Here is a 19,499-nt window from a genome sequence, read left to right on the forward strand (position 1 = left end):
TCTGTCTGGCTGCACTGACTTATCTCTCCCAGTCCCGCCTACAAACTGGGAAGGCTTTGAGCGAACGCTTCGGTAAAAGGGCTTGGTTCCAGCGCAAGAGCATCACAACGCGAGCGAGTGCCCGGACTGGAGGGAGCTCAGAAGCAGCAAGCAAGCAAGCAAGCGAGCGAGAGAGAGAGAGAGAGAGAGAGAGAGAGAGAGAGAGAGAGAGAGAGAGAGAGAGAGAGAGAGAGAGAGAGAGAGAGAGAGAGAGAGAGAGAGAGAGAGAGAAGGAGAAGGAGGAGAGAGAGAGAGGAGGTGGAGACAGACACAGATAGAGAGAGAGATAGATATCAGACAGGCTCCACTCTGACACTACAGTCAACCCGAACACGCCGCAGAGCTACACGGACACGCATCTCTTTGACTGGGATAAACTGGTGTCGACTGGGAGTACAGACAGCAGACATGGGGCGGAGTGTGTTCTGTCTTGTTATGACTCTCGTATCCCATTGTGCATGGGGGTATGTCGAGGTAAGAGAATGTATGTATCTGTATATGTGCATGTACTGTATTCCTCTTTATATCCCTGCTCGACAATGCGCAGGTGTGAGTAGATTTGCCTGAACAGAGAGTGAGCAAACGGTATTAGACAATAAAACACGCTCGAACCTTCAGGACTTGAGGGTGTGCATTCTCAGTGCGTAACATCCTATTAACCTTTAGGTCCCTCTGTGTAAAAAAATACATACATACATACATACATACATAATAATAATAATAATAATAATAATAATAATAATAATAATAATAATAATAATAATAAATAATAATAATAATAAATAATAAACATGCCTCCTCTACCGGGATCTCTAAGAAACAGGAACGTTGTTGGCTGATAAGCAGTTTGGATAGACACGGTAGGGGGTTTCATTCTGCTTCGGTGGCCTCCTCGGTAATAATATTACTGACGATGCGTAGGAACTGCTCAGAACACCACAGGAGGCAACTAGAAAGAGCCCTTCTCGTCCGATAATGATTTAAAAACCTCTTGCCAGTGTTATTTGTACGTCGTGTTCTGTATTTATTTCTCCATGTAAAAACAATATAAATATTCATTCAAATTGTGTTTTATTTCATTATATAGAGCAGCTGGCTATTTGAGATATATATATATATATATATATATATATATAGTTGTTAGGAAGCAGCCTGATCTAAATGGCTCTTAATGTCTGCCTGAGTTTTTTTTTTTTTTTTTTCCCTGCAGTCCTTTTCCGGTGAAGCCAGTCATTCTTATTGAAGTGTGAATAATTTAGAGCACTCTAGGTTTGTGGTGTGACCCGGGCTGTCTTGTCTCAGTCTGGTAGTTTAGATGCTGTAGTTGGACTCATAATGTGTGCAGGACCAAATGCTTTAATCAGCTTTATTCCGCAGACGCTGGAGAAAACAGTCTCTCCTACCTGAGCTCCATCTGAAAGCAATCTCTCAGCAGCTCTGTTTGCCCTCTATAGAAGCTTACCAGCGTGACAGCATAGCATAAAGTGTAATGTAGTGAAAGCATGGTACAGCATAGGCAAGCATTGTAAAGCACAGAGAGGTGTGGTACAGAATAGGCAAGCATTGTAAAGCACAGAGAGGTGTGGTACAGAATAGGCAAGCATTGTAAAGCACAGAGAGGACTGGAAAAGCATAGGGAAGCATTGTAAAGCACAGAGAGGTCTGGAAAAGCATAGGGAAGCATTGTAAATTACAGAGAGTTGTAGTAAATAATAGACAAGCATTGTAAAGCACAGAGAGGTTTGGAAAAGCATAGGAAAGCATTGTAAAGCACAGAGAGTTCTGGAAAAGCATAGGGAAGCATTGTAAAGCTTAGAGAGTTGTAGTAAAGAATAGGCAAGCATTTAAAAGCACAGAGAGGTATGGTAAAGGGTGGGGGGGGGGGGGGGGGGAGGACGAGCACTGCAGTAATACTAAGGTAAGCTTCTCTAAGGGAGCTAAGACAGTGCTGTAGAAGCTGCTGCACAGGAGAGGCGGTGGAGTGTGGGATGGTGGGGTAGAGGTGTGGGGCTGTGGGGGTCAAGGTGGGGGGGGGGTGAGTGTAAATTGGAATATCTCTTTAATCCAGTCTCTCAGCCAGTCAGTTAGATGGGCTGTGTGTAGATGCTCTGCTTCTCTTCTTGAGGAGCTACAGAAAGAATGATTTGCGTTTCATCAGCTTGACTCGTGCGTTCCCAGTTCTGTGCCTCTGGGTTTGCGTTCTGATGAGCGGTGCTGTGCGGTGACAGTAGATCTCAGGCTCTCGTGATCTTGACTGAGGAGCATGCCGTGTTCACGCTCCCTCCTCCAGTCTGCAAAGCCAGCGCTCCCAAAGAGACCCACTCAGAGCATGACACACCCGAGGCATTCATCCCCTGTGCGATGCCCGTCTTGTGTTTATACTTGTAATCAGGAAATACAGATTCATAATTTAACAATCCCTTCTTCTTCTTCTTCTTCATCATCAAGCAAAGCACATAAATAAATTGAAAGCAGTTGGTTGTCAGTAGTATACAGTGGTTGTGTGAAAGGATTAGCAAGCCTTGGTATTTGGTCTTGGATAAGGGATCACCCTCAATCCATCTCCCATCACCCCCAATCACCCCAAATCCATCTGTCACCTGCCAATCACCCACCAATCCATCTCTCATCACCCCCCAATCACCCGGTTTCGTATTGCGCTGATTTATTTTATGATCAGGGCCAAGGATTTTAGGCATGCAAGCCCCTTCTAAATCCTCTCTGAACTGAGATCTGTCAAGGGATTTTGTGCCATCTTTGTTTTCAGAACACGTCATTCCTTACCTGCTTAGAGTCTCCTGTTACATGTGTGTTCTGTTTAATTATCTGTTGCTGTGTCGGCTGAGGTCGTCGCTAACCAGGAGTACTGACGACTCAATCAATAAGCTTTTAGAAGCACAATGTGTGAGGGAGTGGTTTCGGAAGTGAACTAGGGTTTGTGCTGCTGTAATTGCTGCCCCTCTGCAGCTGTGCATTAGTAAATTTAGGGGGGGGTTGCAGTTACACATCATTAATTAAACAGGGGGGGGGGGTAAACGTCAGGGCTGTCAGTTACACTCATTAATTAAACATTACAGCTAATTGCGTAATTGACCGTTTGAGAGGGGAAAATCCTCATCATCGGGGGCCTAGTGCTGTCATCAATATCAGGGTCTAGTGCTATATATTATAAAGACATTTCAGAGGGCTGGATCTCATCAATATCAGGGTCTAGTGCTGTATATTATAAAGACATTTGTATCTCATCAATATAATTTCTGTATATTATAAAGACATTTCAGAGGGCTGGATCTCATCAATATCAGGGTCTAGTGCTGTATATTATAAAGACATTTCAGAGGGCTGGATCTCATCAATATCATCAATATCAGGGTCTAGTGCTGTATATTATAAAGACATTTCAGAGGGCTGGATCTCATCAATATCAGGGTCTAGTGCTGTATATTATAAAGACATTTCAGAGGGCTGGATCTCATCAATATCAGGGTCTAGTGCTGTATATTATAAAGACATTTCAGAGGGCTGCTGTATATTATCTCATCAATATCAGGGTCTAGACATTTGCTGATCTCATCAATATCAGGGTCTATTATTATAAAGACATTTCAGAGGGCTGGTGTCTCATCAATATCAGGGTCTAGTGCTGTATATTATAAAGACATTTCAGAGGGCTGGATCTCATCAATATCAGGGTCTAGTGCTGTCTAGTGCTGTATATTATAAAGACATTTCAGAGGGCTGGATCTCATCAATATCAGGGTCTAGTGCTGTATATTATAAAGACATTTCAGAGGGCTGGATCTCATCAATATCAGGGTCTAGTGCTGTATATTATAAAGACATTTCAGAGGGCTGGATCTCATCAATATCAGGGTCTAGTGCTGTATATTATAAAGACATTTCAGAGGGCTGGATCTCATCAATATCAGGGTCTAGTGCTGTATATTATAAAGACATTTCAGAGGGCTGGATCTCATCAATATCAGGGTCTAGTGCTGTATATTATAAAGACATTTCAGAGGGCTGGATCTCATCAATATCAGGGTCTAGTGCTGTATATTATAAAGACATTTCAGAGGGCTGGATCAGGGTCATCAATATCAGGGCTGGGGGTCTAGTGCTGTATATTATAAAGACATTTCAGAGGGCTGGATCTCATCAATATCAGGGTCTAGTGCTGTATATTATAAAGACATTTCAGAGGGCTGGATCTCATCAATATCAGGGTCTAGTGCTGTATATTATAAAGACATTTCAGAGGGCTGGATCTCATCAATATCAGGGTCTAGTGCTGTATATTATAAAGACATTTCAGAGGGCTGGATCTCATCAATATCAGGGTCTAGTGCTGTATATTATAAAGACATTTCAGAGGGCTGGATCTCATCAATATCAGGGTCTAGTGCTGTATATTATAAAGACATTTCAGAGGGCTGGATCTCATCAATATCAGGGTCTAGTGCTGTATATTATAAAGACATTTCAGAGGGCTGGATCTCATCAATATCAGGGTCTAGTGCTGTATATTATAAAGACATTTCAGAGGGCTGGATCTCATCAATATCAGGGTCTAGTGCTGTATATTATAAAGACATTTCAGAGGGCTGGATCTCATCAATATCAGTGGTCTAGTGCTGTATATTATAAAGACATTTCAGAGGGCTGGATCTCATCAATATCAGGGTCTAGTGCTGTATATTATAAAGACATTTCAGAGGGCTGGATCTCATCAATATCAGGGTCTAGTGCTGTATATTATAAAGACATTACATATGGCTGTATTGCATCAATATCAGAGTCTAGTGCTGTATATTATAAAGACATTTCAGAGGGCTGGATCTCATCAATATCAGGGTCTAGTGCTGTATATTATAAAGACATTTCAGAGGGCTGGATCTCATCAATATCAGGGTCTAGTGCTGTATATTATAAAGACATTTCAGAGGGCTGGATCTCATCAATATCAGGGTCTAGTGCTGTATATTATAAAGACATTTCAGAGGGCTGGATCTCATCAATATCAGGGTCTAGTGCTGTATATTATAAAGACATTTCAGAGGGCTGGATCTCATCAATATCAGGGTCTAGCGCTGTATATTATAAAGACATTTCAGAGGGCTGGATCTCATCAATATCAGGGTCTAGTGCTGTATATTATAAAGACATTACATATGGCTGTATTGCATCAATATCAGGGTCTCATTTATTTTAACGCTAATCCATCCTCCTTATTAAAGAACGTATTGAGGGCAGGTGATATCCAGCTCTGCTATGGTATGATGTGTGTGGAGAAGAACAGAAGGAAGGCTGAGGGGTGGAGATGGGAAGGTGGACGGGGATAACAAGTGACGAGAGAGAGAGAGAGAGACGGAGGGAGGGGGGAATGCTTAGAATTCTGCGGAGAGCTGGTTGCCACGGCAACAGGGTAGGTAGCAGCACTCCTGTGGGAGGAGTTGCCATGACAACCAGCTTCACTGGCCAGGAGATGCTGAGAACATTGGCAGAGAGCGAGAGAGAGTTACATTAATACAACAACATACCTTCTCTCCTTCAGCAAGGATAAAGAACGACCCCTGAGAGAACTAATTAAACAGTCTGAGTGAAAACTGAGTTTAAAATGGGCAGGCAAAAGCAGGCACCAGTGATTATCTTAGAGACGCGTGGAGCTTGGGGCTGCGTTAGTCTCATACACATGTTGTGGTGAGTCCCGTCGCTAAGTATCAAAGCAGCAATTGACTTCAGCAGAAGCCTTTCAAAGGAAATGTATTAGACAAGCCCAGAGAGTCTGACTCCCCTTTGTGCAATTTATCAAATTCTGGAAACGCTTTCAATTGTGTGTCTCGAATCACCGTGTATTTACATAGGTGTGATACAGCAAATGCATGTGCATGTGCACACAATGCTGTCATGCATAGCTACAATGTATACAAAGTTTTTTTTGCATGATATATGTAAGTGCACAATTTGAATCAGAAAAGGGTTAGAGTTATTTATCATTTATCAAAAAAAAAAAAACAATGACAGGGAAATTAAAAAAATACAGGATTATAAAGCCTGTGTTAATAAAGTAAGTGTCTGTGAGGATAGGTGAGAGGTTCTGACTCTCTGAATAGACACTTGCCTGCATGATGAAATCAATGAAAGCAGTCCTGTCTCTCTTTTAATAAAGACAAGATTGAGAGCAAGTAGAGCGAAGATCCGGATTCCTGTTTGCTCTCCTTATCAAGGCACGCCTGTTTGGGGAGCTCCAGAGAAGCGTATGACAGCATTAGCGGGATCCCATTGCAAGGGGCCTGCTCTCCTGTAACCTGCACCAGCTCTGACACAGTTAAGAAGATTACACTAGGAGTGAATGGGTATTTTAGATGTGGTTCTTCATTTCTTTATCGCCCTTCTGGCGAGGTTGAATATCCTAGCCGACTGTGTCTCCTTAAAAACAAATCTTAAAGCTTTGCAAAAAGAGTCCTTAAAATCTTAACGGTTCCATGTCATGTTGTTTAGACACTTCTACAACGCGGGCGAAAGCCAGATCCAGTGTAGCTCAAGCATAAGGCGAGGGGATAATGAAGAGTCGATTTCAGCAAAACAGAAATCTCGGATAAGATCGAGAGCAACTCTTTTTTCGGAAGGCTTATCTGGCTGTTCATTCGAAGCCCTTTGCTGTTGTTTTGAGGAAGGCAGTTCGTTCATTCATCGCTGTACAGAAAGCTCGCTGGATTCCAGTTGTTTTGAGGAAAGCAGTTTGTTCATTCATCGCTGTACAGAAGGCTCGCTGGATTCTAGTTGTTTTGAGGAAGGCAGTTCGTTCATTCATCGCTGTACAGAAAGCTCGCTGGATTCTAGTTGTTTTGAGGAAAGCAGTTCGTTCATTCATCGCTGTACAGAAAGCTCGCTGGATTCTAGTTGTTTTGAGGAAAGCAGTTCGTTCATTCATCGCTGTACAGAAAGCTCGCTGGATTCTAGTTGTTTTGAGGAAGGCAGTTCGTTCATTCATCGCTGTACAGAAAGCTCGCTGGATTCTAGTTGTTTTGAGGAAGGCAGTTCGTTCATTCATCGCTGTACAGAAAGCTTGCTGGATTCTAGTTGTTTTGAGGAAAGCAGTTCGTTCATTCATTGCTGTACAGAAAGCTTGTTGGATTCTAGTTGTTTTGAGGAAAGCAGTTCGTTCATTCATCGCTGTACAGAAAGCTTGTTGGATTCTAGTTGTTTTGAGGAAAGCAGTTCGTTCATTCATCGCTGTACAGAAAGCTTGTTGGATTCTAGTTGTTTTGAGGAAAGCAGTTCGTTCATTCATCGCTGTACAGAAAGCTTGTTGGATTCTAGTTGTTTTGAGGAAGGCAGTTCGTTCATTCATCGCTGTACAGAAAGCTCGCTGGATTCTAGCATGCGCTGCAAAGGAAGAATGAGACAAGTGCGACCGGTCCGAGCAGATGGACCGTCCTGCTCTGTCTTGTCTAGCATTGATTTTGTTCCCCTGGTTTCCGTCAGCAACCAGCTATTAATGATCTGATTTTCTTCTCAAGCCCGACCTGTCAAAGCGTGGTCAACGGTGGGAGGCTTATCCCTTCAGCAGTCACAGCGAAGTGAGAAAGATTGATTTTATTTGAAGACTGCTTTAAAGAAAGTCAAAAATACCATTGGGATCCGCTTTCCTCATCCCTGTGTTATTCCCTAGAAGAAACCCCGGCCAGCACAGAACCCTTAGCAGAGCACAGCATTACCAGCCATGGGTTTGACAGTATCGCACATGGAGAGGACTGTGGGGGGGGGGGGGAATAAATCTGTTCTATCAAGATCTCGAGAAAAACTTGTGCTCTAGTGCTCCAGATCGCAAGTGGAATGAGTACAGTGGTCAGCAACAACCCCAGTGGTCATTAGGGTAATCCGCATTATAAAGCAATTGTCAGGGATTGGCTTTTACCTTCCCCCGGCTCCTTGAGCACTAAGACTCCCAAGCGCCGATCCAATGATTGAATTAAAATTCAAAGTGAATGAATTAACAAACCTGATATTCCTCCTGATCGTGCACTCTGCTCCTCTACCAGCATCGAGTGCGAAACCGAATCTCCTCGAAGGAAACTGGGCATCGATTTTCTTAGGGGGTGTGGGGGTGGGGGGGTGCAGCAGGCTCCCTCCTTGTGTTCCAGGAAGGCACTCAGCACCGTTGACCTTCAGAGGTCTGAGCTACATCTGCCAGGATAGGGGTTGTAGCAGCAGGGCGCAGTGCTGAAATCTGCAGTTTCCTCGCTGAGAAATGGAGCTTGTCTCTGAGACTGGGCAGATAGTGCTAAATGAGTCAGAGTGCTGAGAGATAATGGACGGCTGGGCTTGCATTGCATGCACCCCAACGCTGTGCAGATGAACTGCAAAAACTGTAGGATATTGGGGTTTCCTCAAAGACAGGGAAACCCTTATAAAAGTTTTCCGCACTAAATTCACGCAGCCATTTCTGCCATGCTTTTTCCATGGTTATACTATGAGTTTACAATAGTTTATCATGTGTGTTTTTTAATATGCTTCTCTGTGCTTTACCAGACCTCTCTGTGCTTTACAATGCTTCCCTGTGCTTTACCAGACCTCTCTGTGCTTTACAATGCTTCCCTGTGCTTTACCAGACCTCTCTGTGCTTTACAATGCTTCCCTGTGCTTTACCAGACCTCTCTGTGCTTTACAATGCTTCCCTGTGCTTTACCAGACCTCTCTGTGATTTATAATGCCTCCCTATGCTTTACCACACCTATCTGGCCTTTACAATGCTTCAATGTGCTTTACCAGACCTCTCTGTGCTTTATAATGCCTCGCTATGCTTTACCAGACCTCTGTGCTTTACAATGATTCCTCATGCATGACCTTGCTTTCACCATGCTTCTGACATTGCCAAGCCTTTACTGTGGTAAACTTTTATGAGGCAAGACAAGGTTGAAAGCTCTTTCAGAGCTGTACAATAAATGATGTTCACCCAATTCTCTATTGAGCTTTATTTCTTTCTCTCAGTATTGTTCCCTCTTTTAATTGGAACTTGAAGCACGTTTGGGATGGCAGGTGATTCACTGATATCGCACTTCTTTTCATCTGCTTCTATCTTTTTGTGCTCAACCTCCCTGACTCCTTTTTAATCTGGGCGTTCTGAACAAGGCAATCATTTCACAAGAACGGAGCAATGTGACAAAACGAGTGAGTTATTCACTGAGTGAGTGCTTGATAAAAATAAAACTTTTGAATCCTGGAAACAACAAATGGAAGCTTGCAGACATCAGATTGGTATCCTTGCATCGGGATCGGGACCTCTGAAAATATAACCGAATTCTGATTTGGTAAGTGCATTTTCTGCTTTTATTGCCTCCAAGTGACTCCATTCGATGGCCAGTCCATCCTCCCTTTGTAGTGACAGCTTTGATTTGAAGAGGTATTGATTTAAATCAATCCCCCAAATTAAAAAAAAAGCAGCCCTTTCTCTAATTGAAAGGAAAGCCACTGCACCAAGGCGTGGGTGGAATTCTGTGTCTCTGCTGGTCGTGTGCTGCACTCAGTCACATCGCCAGGTCTTGCATTATTCAAACCCAGTGCTCCACACACTGCCACTGTGCTGTTAGAACCTGCCAAGGGATGCCTAAAACTCTGCAACGCTGGTTAAAAATGTGCCAAATCCAGGTGTGAGCCCTTTGCTGTACAATATAGAGGAACAAAGAAAACGACATGAATAAACAGACTCACACCACAATGCCTGAAGGGTTAAATAGAAAGGATCAGCAGATCGTTGCATCATTAGCTACACAGAGAATGACATCACAAGCACACTGATGGATTTAAATAGAGGTAAGTGAATGCCGTTACCATGGCATCAGAAGCCTAGAAGTTCCTCCACTGTTTGTTTTGAGACACACTTTCCCTTGACAAAGGCCTGTTTAAACACACCGAAACGTTGGGAAGACGAAAGGAAATCTATACAGCAGCGTGCAAATTTATTACAACACCTGCTTCCTTTAGCAGTTTGTTGTGGATATCAAAAGGGAAGTTGTTTAAGATGTCTAATTAAAGCACGAAGTGGTCCAACATTATCAAACACACGTTCCTGTTGTTTCTATGTCACCAATCCCTGATTGAAATTCTCACCCCCTGAGGTGTTTTCACGCAGGTTGGTGTGTAAAGGATATAAATGACATATCTTGAGGTGTTTTAATACGTTTGTACTCTCCTGTATGCCAGATAAAGGTGATAGCCTGTCTGGGTTAACCATGGTAGTGAGCGTACAGTGCAAGGCAGTTTATTCTCTGTGAAATATTTTCTTCTTTGCTGCAGTGTCTTTACCTGCTGGTGGTTTTATCTAACGCCGTCTGAGGTGTTTCAGGTAAATCTAGACCCGGACAGGATGAGTTACGCCTTTGCTTTTAACCGTCTATAAATAAATCCATTCCCTGCAGTAAAGACCTGCAGTGTCTGGGGTTATCCATCACTGAAGATGCCAGGAAGGATTATCCAATTAAAATAAGATAATCCTGCTGAAAGTGAAACTGCGAAGGCAGTGCAAGGACCTGGACTTGTGTGTGTGCGTGTGCGTGCACGCTTGTGTGTGTCAGTGTGTGCGTGCGTGCGTTAGTGCGTGCGTGCATGCGTGTGTGTGTGTGTGTGTGTGTCACAATTGCAAAGTCTGTTCACCAACATCAATATGGGTCACAGCCTCAATAGTTTATAATTTAGCACCAAACAAATACCCTTGAAATCAGTGGAGGACGACCAGACACTGTCGTGTTTTATGTCCTAAAAAGACATTGTGGCCTTGGAGAGAGTCCAACAAAGAGCGAACACGGCTTAAAGGAAGAGCTAAGAAGACAGGTGGAGGCTAGAGGAAGAATTAGGGGTTTGATTGAAGCCTTTACAAGCTTGAGATAAATTGGACAGATTACCTCCTAGCCACTATATTAACCAGAACAAGAGGGCATAAAGTTAGATATTAAGTGTGCTAGGACAGAGAGAGGGAGATAATTCTTTAAACAGAGACTGGTGAGGGTATGGACTGGGTTACCTCATCACAGTGGTGAGGGTAGGACTGGGTTACCTCATCACAGTGGTGAGGGTAGGACTGGGTTACCTCATCACAGTGGTGAGGGTAGGACTGGGTTACCCAGTCTCTCTCTCTCTCTCTCTCTCTCTCTCTCTCTCTCTCTCTCTCTCTCTCTCTCTCTCTCAATTCAATTAAAAGATGCTATTGTCACGACAACAGCAGAAGTATTGCCAAAGCAATTGCACAATAAATAATAATAAAAATACAAATAAAAAGCTCATCCCTCTCTCTCCAGGCTCTCGCTGCCAATGCTGGCCCCGGGTTCACCGTGGCAGAGCCGCAGGTTGCCATGTTCTGCGGGCGGCGGATTCTCCACATCAACATCCAGACGGGCCAGTGGGAGCCAGACCGGGCCGGGAGGCAGGGCTGCTTCACCGACCCGGCCCAGATCCTCAGCTACTGCCAGGAGGTGAGCTGAGTGCAGCAGGACCACACCCTGCGATTTTGATTCAGCTTATCAATGACTTTTCTTCTTCATGAAGTATCTCTAGTGGTTGAGGAGTATCCTGTTTGATCCTGATTCTCCTGGGATAGAGAGCTGTGAGCTGGTTTTCAAGACTGTCTTTATATATTGATAGATACAGACTTGGTTAGGGTTAATCAGGAGATGTAATCTTACTTTATGATTTTTACCTTGTTTTGATTTTTTTTTTTCCCTCAAACAGCTCATTCTGTGTTTTGTCCCTTTTTCACGCAAACCCTTCAGACTGAACATGGCATTGGAAAGAGATGCTCGGATTGGGAAATGCAATCACTAATATCTCCTCACCCCCACTTACCCTCTTGTGCATGGAGCGCAATGTAAATACACTCGATATAATGCTGTATTTATACCACTGTGGTGCTCTGGTCTCTAGTCCTTCTCATTCCCTCCACCTCCCCCCCCTCCATTTGTAATGCCCCCCTTCCTTCCCTTCTCCTACCCCAGATGTACCCTGAGCTGCAGATCACCAGCGCGGTGGAATCCTCCCAGCCCGTCACCATCAGCAACTGGTGCAAGAAGGGCTGGGGCCCCTGCAAGAGCCACCAGTTCATCATCCTGCCCTACCGCTGCCTGGGTGAGTGTGGTCACTCCTGCCCCTCTGCCCCTTCGCCCCGTAACGTTAACAGTAATGGTAGCGAGACCTCGCCCCACAGATCTCGCCCGCGGTGCGCTTCTCCTTGTTCTGCTGTGTGTACGTCTCCAGTGTTGCTGGCCCTTAGCAAAGTTTAGCACAGTAAAAGCCTTGCAAAGCTTAATAAAGTACAGCGAAGGCAACGTGCAAAAATACCATGGGAAACTTTCACAAGGGTAAACGGCTGTCGATTCATACATTTTTAACATGTCTTTTCACTCTGTCTCGCAGTGGGAGAGTTTGTGAGCGAGGCTCTGCTGGTTCCTGATCGGTGTCGTTTTCTGCACCAGGAGAAGATGGACTCCTGTGAGAGTTACATCCACTGGCACAACATCGCTAAAGAGGTCACTGCAGCGCCCTACCAACCAGCTCTGAGTAGCCAAAGGGGCACCATTATAACAGTCTCGCACAGTAAAAGCATAGCTACATGTAATACAGCACAGTGGAAGCATTGTAAAGCACAGAGAGGTCTGGTAAATCATAGGTAAAAGCATATTAAAAAAAAAAATATATATATATATATATATATATATATATATATATATATATATATATATATATATAATATATTATATATATACCATTTGATTGGAAACTACGGCCTTATAAAAGTCTCCCACAGTAAAAGCACAGAAAAGTGTAATAAAGCACAGTGCAAGCCTAGAACTGTGGTAATTGCATAGTAACACTATGGGGGGAAAACTTGCCCAAAGTAAAGCCCAAGCATTTCTGAAATGAGATGAAAGCTGCTTTGTTTCTGTAACTGGATTCTGTTTCTTGCACAAACCACTCAGGCCTGTGGAACTGAGGGGCTGGACCTGCGCAGCTACGGCATGCTGCTACCCTGCGGGTTGGATCGATACCGGGGGGTCGAGTACGTCTGCTGCCCAGAGAGGAGCTCCGGAGCCAGGCTAGAGGAGGCAGAGGAGATGGGGAAAGAACCAGGGGTCGTCACTGTCCAAAGTGAACTGCAGAGAGCCGGGTGAGAGAGGGAGGAGGGACTGGGAGAGAGAGAAAGAGAGAGAGAGAACTGCAGAGAGCTGAGAGAGAGAGAGAGAGAGAGAGAGAGAGAGAGAGAGAGAGAGAGAGAGAGAGAGAGAGAGAGAGAGAGAGAGAGAGAGAGAGAGAGAGAGAGAGAGATGCAAAGTGCCATTTTAAAGATGCAGTACATCTCATTGTGTAGTTATTTTATATGCAAATATAAAACTATGGACACCCACCATTACAACGCTTTTCCTCCGAGTTTCCTGGTCAGCGTTTTAACCCCGGAGTGGAGACTTACAGAGTCTTAGTCCACAGTCCTGACTAACTGTCCTCATTTCTGAACCCAGGCTAGCTTTGCTGACTCAACTTCGATCTTGTGTGTCTTTTTTTGTTTCTGTGCTGCAGAGAGAAGGTGACCCCCCCAACCTGGGAGCTGGTCCAGCCGTCCCAAAGCCAGGGGAAGGGGGAGGAGGAAGGGGAGGAGAGAGACGACTATAATTACAACTTCGAGCCAAACCAGACCCCGGATTACCTGGACTCCTTCTACTACGATCGCCTGACCGAGGGGAGCCGGGCCCCCACAGCTCCAAGCACTCCACCTCCCGAGGCTGCAGGTGAGCCCCAGCGAGGAGGGAACCTGTTTGCACCTCGGGGGTAGGGGTAGGGGTTAAGTTTAGGGAAAGTGGTATGGTTTAGGTTTGGCAGTTTTCATGTTGCTTGGGAAGAAAAAGGATTTTTGATCCATGGTTAGCACTCCTTTGAATGCAGATGGATTCCAATGCCACAGGTTTGAACGGTGATTGTGTCTCCTAGCCGTCTCCACCTCTCGTCCCACGGATGGCGTGGACGTTTACTTTGAGATGCCCGGGGACGACAGCGAGCACGCCAGCTTCCTGCGCGCCAAGATGGACCTGGAGGAGCGGCGAATGAAACGCATCAACGAGGTGAGGGGGCGGGGCCTGTGAGAGCAGGGAGACTGACAGCCTCTCTCTCTCTGTCTGTGTCTGTCTGTCTCTGTCCTTCTCCCTGTCTCTCTTCATTTATCTCTCTCTGTCCCTCTCCAGCTCCCTCTCTTTGTCTGATTCTGTCTCCCTCTCTGTCTCTGTCTTCTCCTCTTTGTATTTCTCGCTCTCCCGTTCTGTCTCTCTCTCTTCCCTTTCCTCCCCCCCCCCCCCCCCCCTCTGTCTTTGTCGCAGGAGGTAATGCTGGAGGTCCTGCTGGGTACAGACGCAGCTGGTGTCCAGTCTCCTGTTCTGAGGGGAGAGAGCGATAGGACAGCTTTGTTAATGTTTCAGGGGCTGCCAGATGGAGCTCTGAATAGATTATTACAGAGAGGCGGGCGTATAGAAAAAGAGAGTGTAAGGGAGAATAAGAGGGAGAGAATAGGAGGAGAGGGAGAGGTGTCAGGAGGAGGAGGGAGAGGGATATATGAGGGGAGAGAATTGGACAAGGGAGAGAGAGAGAGTGTGAAGGGAGAGAGAGCCTCCCGTCTCTCACTGCGAATGACGAGAAAGGGAGAAACAGCCTTTCGCTCTCCCTCTCTACTCCTCCTTTCGGAGAGACCTTACTGGAGAAAGGGAGAAGGGTTTGTTCTAATAGAGAAGGGAGAGGGAGAGAAAGGGAGAAGGGTTTGTTCTAATAGAGAAGGGAGAGGGGGAGAGAGGGAGAAGGGTTTGTTCTAATAGAGAAGGGAGAGGGGGAGAGAGGGAGAAGGGTTTGTTCTAATAGAGAAGGGAGAGGGAGAGAGAGGGAGAAGGGTTTGTTCTAATAGAGAGGGGGAGAGAGGGAGAAGGGTTTGTTCTAATAGAGAAAGGAGAGGGGGAGAGAGGGAGAAGGGTTTGTTCTAATAGAGAAGGGAGAGGGGAAGAGAGGGAGAAGGGTTTGTTCTAATAGAGAATTGAGAGGGGGAGAGAGACTCTCAGAGGAGCCGAGCCGCTGGTGAAGAGCAGCAGTTCTTCTCATCTGTCTTCATTAAGAAGGCAAAGCAGCCAGTCTAGCCACGGGCTGCTCTATATTGAGACTCGTGCAGCGCATCCCATTATCAGAGCAGATTCGTGCACTGCTGCAATGTGTCTGTCTGTCCTCCACCTGCTCTCGGATCCCAAGTTCACGGTCATAGAGAAATGAGCTACTTCACGCTCAGGATCATGCTGTGTAGATGTCACCCCATGCACAGAACGCATGCCAAGTTAAAAAAGAGCGAGGGAATACAATCTTTCCTTTTTGTGCTTTTATAATCCACTAATTCAGCAGTGTGCAAATGTACCTTGAGTCCTTTTATATCCTTTATATACCTTCCTGCATGAAAACCGCAGGGGGACGAGAAACATTTTAGGGTAGTAATCGGTGATATGTAAACAATATGAAAATGTTTTGTGTTTTAATTAGGCAATTAGGCTGAGAGCGTGTGCCATTGTCTGTGTGTGTGTGTGTGTGTGTGTGTGTGGTGGTGATGTCTTTTCTCAATAGCTCTTTTCAAATAGACATGTTTGTGTATCTGAACATGATTTGAAAGAAAGCAACCCCCCCCCCCCCCCCCCCAGCTAAATATTTCATTGCTCAGCCGGATGGAGGCTCCAGCTGTGGAGCTCGGGGGAGCGCTCTGTTTATACAGAATGGAAATTGTTTTGTGTGCAGTGCTGAGTGATACAGAGGAGAGAGGTCATGAATAAAATATAGATGTGTTGGTTTCAGAATCTCTGTTGCATGTGTTGCTTCTTCTGCTTTAGTGCGTTTTTATAAGTGCTGGAGAAATTTTAAAAAGGGCCATGGGGACATGACATATATAATAAATATAATATTATATAAAGACTAGGAGAGGTTTTTTTTTTTTGTCCTTATATGGGGTTGCCATGCAGGAATGGGTTAAACTTTAGGATTAACCACATTTAAAAATGTAAATTTTAAGGTATCAGAAAAGCCATCATGAGAAGCGGTGCCTCTCTCTTGATAAATGACCTCATAGTGTACCTGTGAGCAAAACTGAGAGCCTCTCATTGTATGTGGAAAAGACTGAAGAAATGCTGAAGGTGAAATAGACTGGCTGACAATCGCTGCAGGATAAACGCTAAGCCTTACATCACTGTTTGACAGGCAGATTTGTGGCAGCAGTCCGACGCTCCTGCCGCGGCTATAGTTGGTTGAACCATTACCAGGCGTCCCCTCTGACCTGCTTTCTCTTTCTCAGATCATGAAGGAATGGGCCGAGGCAGACAACCAGTCCAAGAACCTGCCCAAGTCCGACAGGCAGGCTCTGAATGAGGTAAGGAGCCGGCCAAGCGTGGAACATTCTCACACTCTGCTACAGCTTTAGGCTGCTTGGGATGATTAAATGCACCCCCTCCCTCCTCTCTCCCCCTCCTCCTCTCCTCTCTCCCCCCTCGCCCCTTCCTCCCTTTCTTCCCTAGAGAGAGAGGATCTTCCTCTCTTTCATCCCTCTTCTCTTCCCCGGTTCAGGAGAGAGCTCTCCTCTCTCTAGTCCTCTCTAGATGATCCTTCCTCGTCTCCCTATCTCTTCCGCTCTCGAAAAGAGATAGAGATAAAGTGGGAGAGGAGAGTATCTCCTCTCTCTCTATTTCACCCTCTCCTCTCCTCTCTCTCCTCTTTCCTCTATATCCTCTCCTCCTCTCTCCTTCTCTCTCCTCGCTCTCTCTCCTCTCCCCTCTCTCTCCTCTGTCCTCTCTCTCTCCTCTCTCCTCTCTACTCTCTCTCTCTCTCTCTCTCTCCCCTCTCTCTCTATTTCACCCTCTCCTCTCCTCTCTCTCTCCTTTCCTCTATATCCTCTCTCTCCTCTCTCTCCTTCTCTCTCCTCGCTCTCTCTCCTCTCCCCTCTCTCTCCTCTGTCCTCTCGCTCTCCTGTCTCTACTCTCTCTCTTCTCTCTCCTCAGCACTTCCAGTCAGTTCTCCAGACTCTAGAGGAGCAGGTTGCAGGAGAACGGCAGCGGCTGGTTGAGACACACTTGGCCCGCGTTGTTGCAATGCTCAACAACAACCGCCGGGTGGCGCTGGAGAGCTACCTGTCCTCGGTGCAGGCCGACCCTCAGCAGGTAAACTCCTCCTTCTCCCACAACCCCTCTCTCTCCCTCTCTCACACTCTGTCACACTCTTCCTCTTTCATTCTCTCACACAACCTCTCTCTCACACTCCCTCTCTTTCGAGCAACAACCGCTCCGCAGTGTGAGAAGGACCCACTCGTAATCGTGTCAGTTGCGCTGACACGCCTCTCTCCACTCCCTCTCTCTCACACTCCCTCTCTCTCCCTGTCTCATTCTCTCACACTCCCTCTCACACCCCTCCTTCTCCACTCCTTCTCCCCCCCCCCCCCCCCCACCCCCTCTCTTAGCCGGAGCGAGTCTTGGCAGGCTCTGATTCTCTCTTAGCCGGAGCGAGTCTTGCAGGCTCTGAAACGCTACGTCCGCTCTGAGCAGAAGGACCGCAGACACACGCTGCGCCACTACCAGCACATCGAGGCCGTCGACCCGCAGAAGGCAGAGCAGATGAAGTTTCAGGTGAGTTTCAGCATCCCAGGAGCAAACACTAGCCCTGCTGCTGCACCCGCTCCTGGGGTTCAGAACCCCCACTCAATGAAGTCTCTGAAAATGAGAACTGGGTGCAGCAGCAGGGCAAGTGTGCGTTTCTAAAAAGAAAGTAATTATAAAATAAACTCATGGGAGATATTTCCCAGACGTGTTTATCATCGCGCTTGTCTTTTGAGTGAAGAAGCCCTCCTAGCCTTGCGTAACAGTGACTTGTTCTAAATATATGTGCAGCTTTCCTTAAACAAAGGGGATCGTTTAACAACCCCTTCCCCTCCCTGAGCACCAGGCCCGGGAACTCCCTGTCCTTGCACAGCGCTGCGTGCCAAATGTTCCATCAAAGAGTCTTTATGAATCTCTAGCTGTTGTTGACCAGAGAACACAATGAGGACTGTAGTGAAATTCACCCTGCTGCTTCATTGCAACTTGTCGTTCTGCTGCTTCTTCTACATGGTGAACATACAATCCTTTCCTTTTAACCCTCAGTGCGTCACAGTCTTCTACACAGTGCCAGTGCAAGAGCTGTGTGTCTGCAGTCTAAGCCCCGCCCCCTCGCATTGTCGTCTCTCTTAGAAGCCCCGCCCCCTCACTCTGACTCCTTGCTGTCTCTAGGCCCCCCCATTGTCGTCGCTCTCTCTGCGGGGCCGGGAGTGATGACTCCCCACCCCCACTCCTTGCTCTCTCTCTGCAGGTTTACACCCACCTGCATGTGATCGAGGAGCGGATGAATCAGAGCCTGGCTCTGCTCTACAAGGTGCCCAGGCTGGCCCAGGAGCTGCACGATGAGATCCGTGAGTCTGCATGGTACATTATATTGAAAACTCTTTGATAAGTTTCATACAGTGAAAGCATGGAAAAGCACTGTAAAGACCAGTGAGGTGTGGTAAAATATATTACCTTTGTGATTAAGCATTATTAGGTTCTGAATGAAGCTCTCCAGCATGCTCTCCTCTGAGGTTCTGAGTGAAGCTCTCCAGCATGCTCTCCTCTGAGGTTCTGAATGAAGCTCTCCAGCATGCTCTCCTCTGAGGTTCTGAATGAAGCTCTCCAGCATGCTCTCCTCTGAGGTTCTGAATGAAGCTCTCCAGCATGCTCTCCTCTGAGGTTCTGAATGAAGCTCTCCAGCATGCTCTCCTCTGAGGTTCTGAATGAAGCTCTCCAGCATGCTCTCCTCTGAGGTTCTGAATGAAGCTCTGAGGAATGAAGCTCTCCAGCATGCTCTCCTCTGAGGTTCTGAATGAAGCTCTGAGGAATGAAGCTCTCCAGCATGCTCTCCTCCTGAGGTTCTGAATGAAGCTCTCCAGCATGCTCTCCTCTGAGGTTCTGAATGAAGCTCTCCAGCATGCTCTCCTCTGAGGTTCTGAATGAAGCTCTCCAGCATGCTCTCCTCTGAGGTTCTGAATGAAGCTCTCCAGCGTGCTCTCCTCTGAGGTTCTGAATGAAGCTCTCCAGCATGCTCTCCTCTGAGGTTCTGAATGAAGCTCTCCAGCATGCTCTCCTCTGAGGTTCTGAATGAAGCTCTCCAGCATGCTCTCCTCTGAGGTTCTGAATGAAGCTCTCCAGCTGAATGCTCTCCAGCATGCTCTCCTCTGAGGTTCTGAATGAAGCTCTCCAGCATGCTCTCCTCTGAGGTTCTGAATGAAGCTCTCCAGATGCCCTCCTCTGAGGTTCTGAATGAAGTTCTGAATGAAGCTCTCCAGCATGCTCTCCTCTGAGGTTCTGAATGAAGCTCTCCAGCATGCTCTCCTCTGAGGTTCTGAATGA

General features: G+C 46.2%; 1 protein-coding gene across 5 annotated transcripts in view; it reads left to right on the forward strand.

Annotated features, from left to right (window-relative positions):
- The first annotated feature begins 260 nt into the window (after positions 1–260).
- Positions 261–19,499, forward strand: part of aplp1 (amyloid beta (A4) precursor-like protein 1) — a 22,935-nt gene continuing 3,696 nt past the window's right edge. For all 5 annotated transcript variants that reach the window (XM_041226796.1, XM_041226792.1, XM_041226793.1 and 2 more), the window contains exons 1-11: positions 261–513; positions 11,337–11,510; positions 12,030–12,159; positions 12,448–12,560; positions 13,011–13,198; positions 13,606–13,814; positions 14,014–14,144; positions 16,388–16,462; positions 17,088–17,246; positions 17,580–17,708; positions 18,427–18,526. In XM_041226796.1, coding sequence (XP_041082730.1) covers positions 448–513; positions 11,337–11,510; positions 12,030–12,159; positions 12,448–12,560; positions 13,011–13,198; positions 13,606–13,814; positions 14,014–14,144; positions 16,388–16,462; positions 17,088–17,246; positions 17,580–17,708; positions 18,427–18,526 — 1,474 coding nt within the window. In that variant the 5' untranslated portion in view covers positions 261–447. The remainder of the gene's footprint in view (positions 514–11,336; positions 11,511–12,029; positions 12,160–12,447; positions 12,561–13,010; positions 13,199–13,605; positions 13,815–14,013; positions 14,145–16,387; positions 16,463–17,087; positions 17,247–17,579; positions 17,709–18,426; positions 18,527–19,499) is intronic.

The sequence above is a fragment of the Polyodon spathula genome, chromosome 24 (genome assembly GCF_017654505.1).
Source record: "Polyodon spathula isolate WHYD16114869_AA chromosome 24, ASM1765450v1, whole genome shotgun sequence".
Taxonomy (NCBI): Eukaryota; Metazoa; Chordata; class Actinopteri; order Acipenseriformes; family Polyodontidae; genus Polyodon; species Polyodon spathula.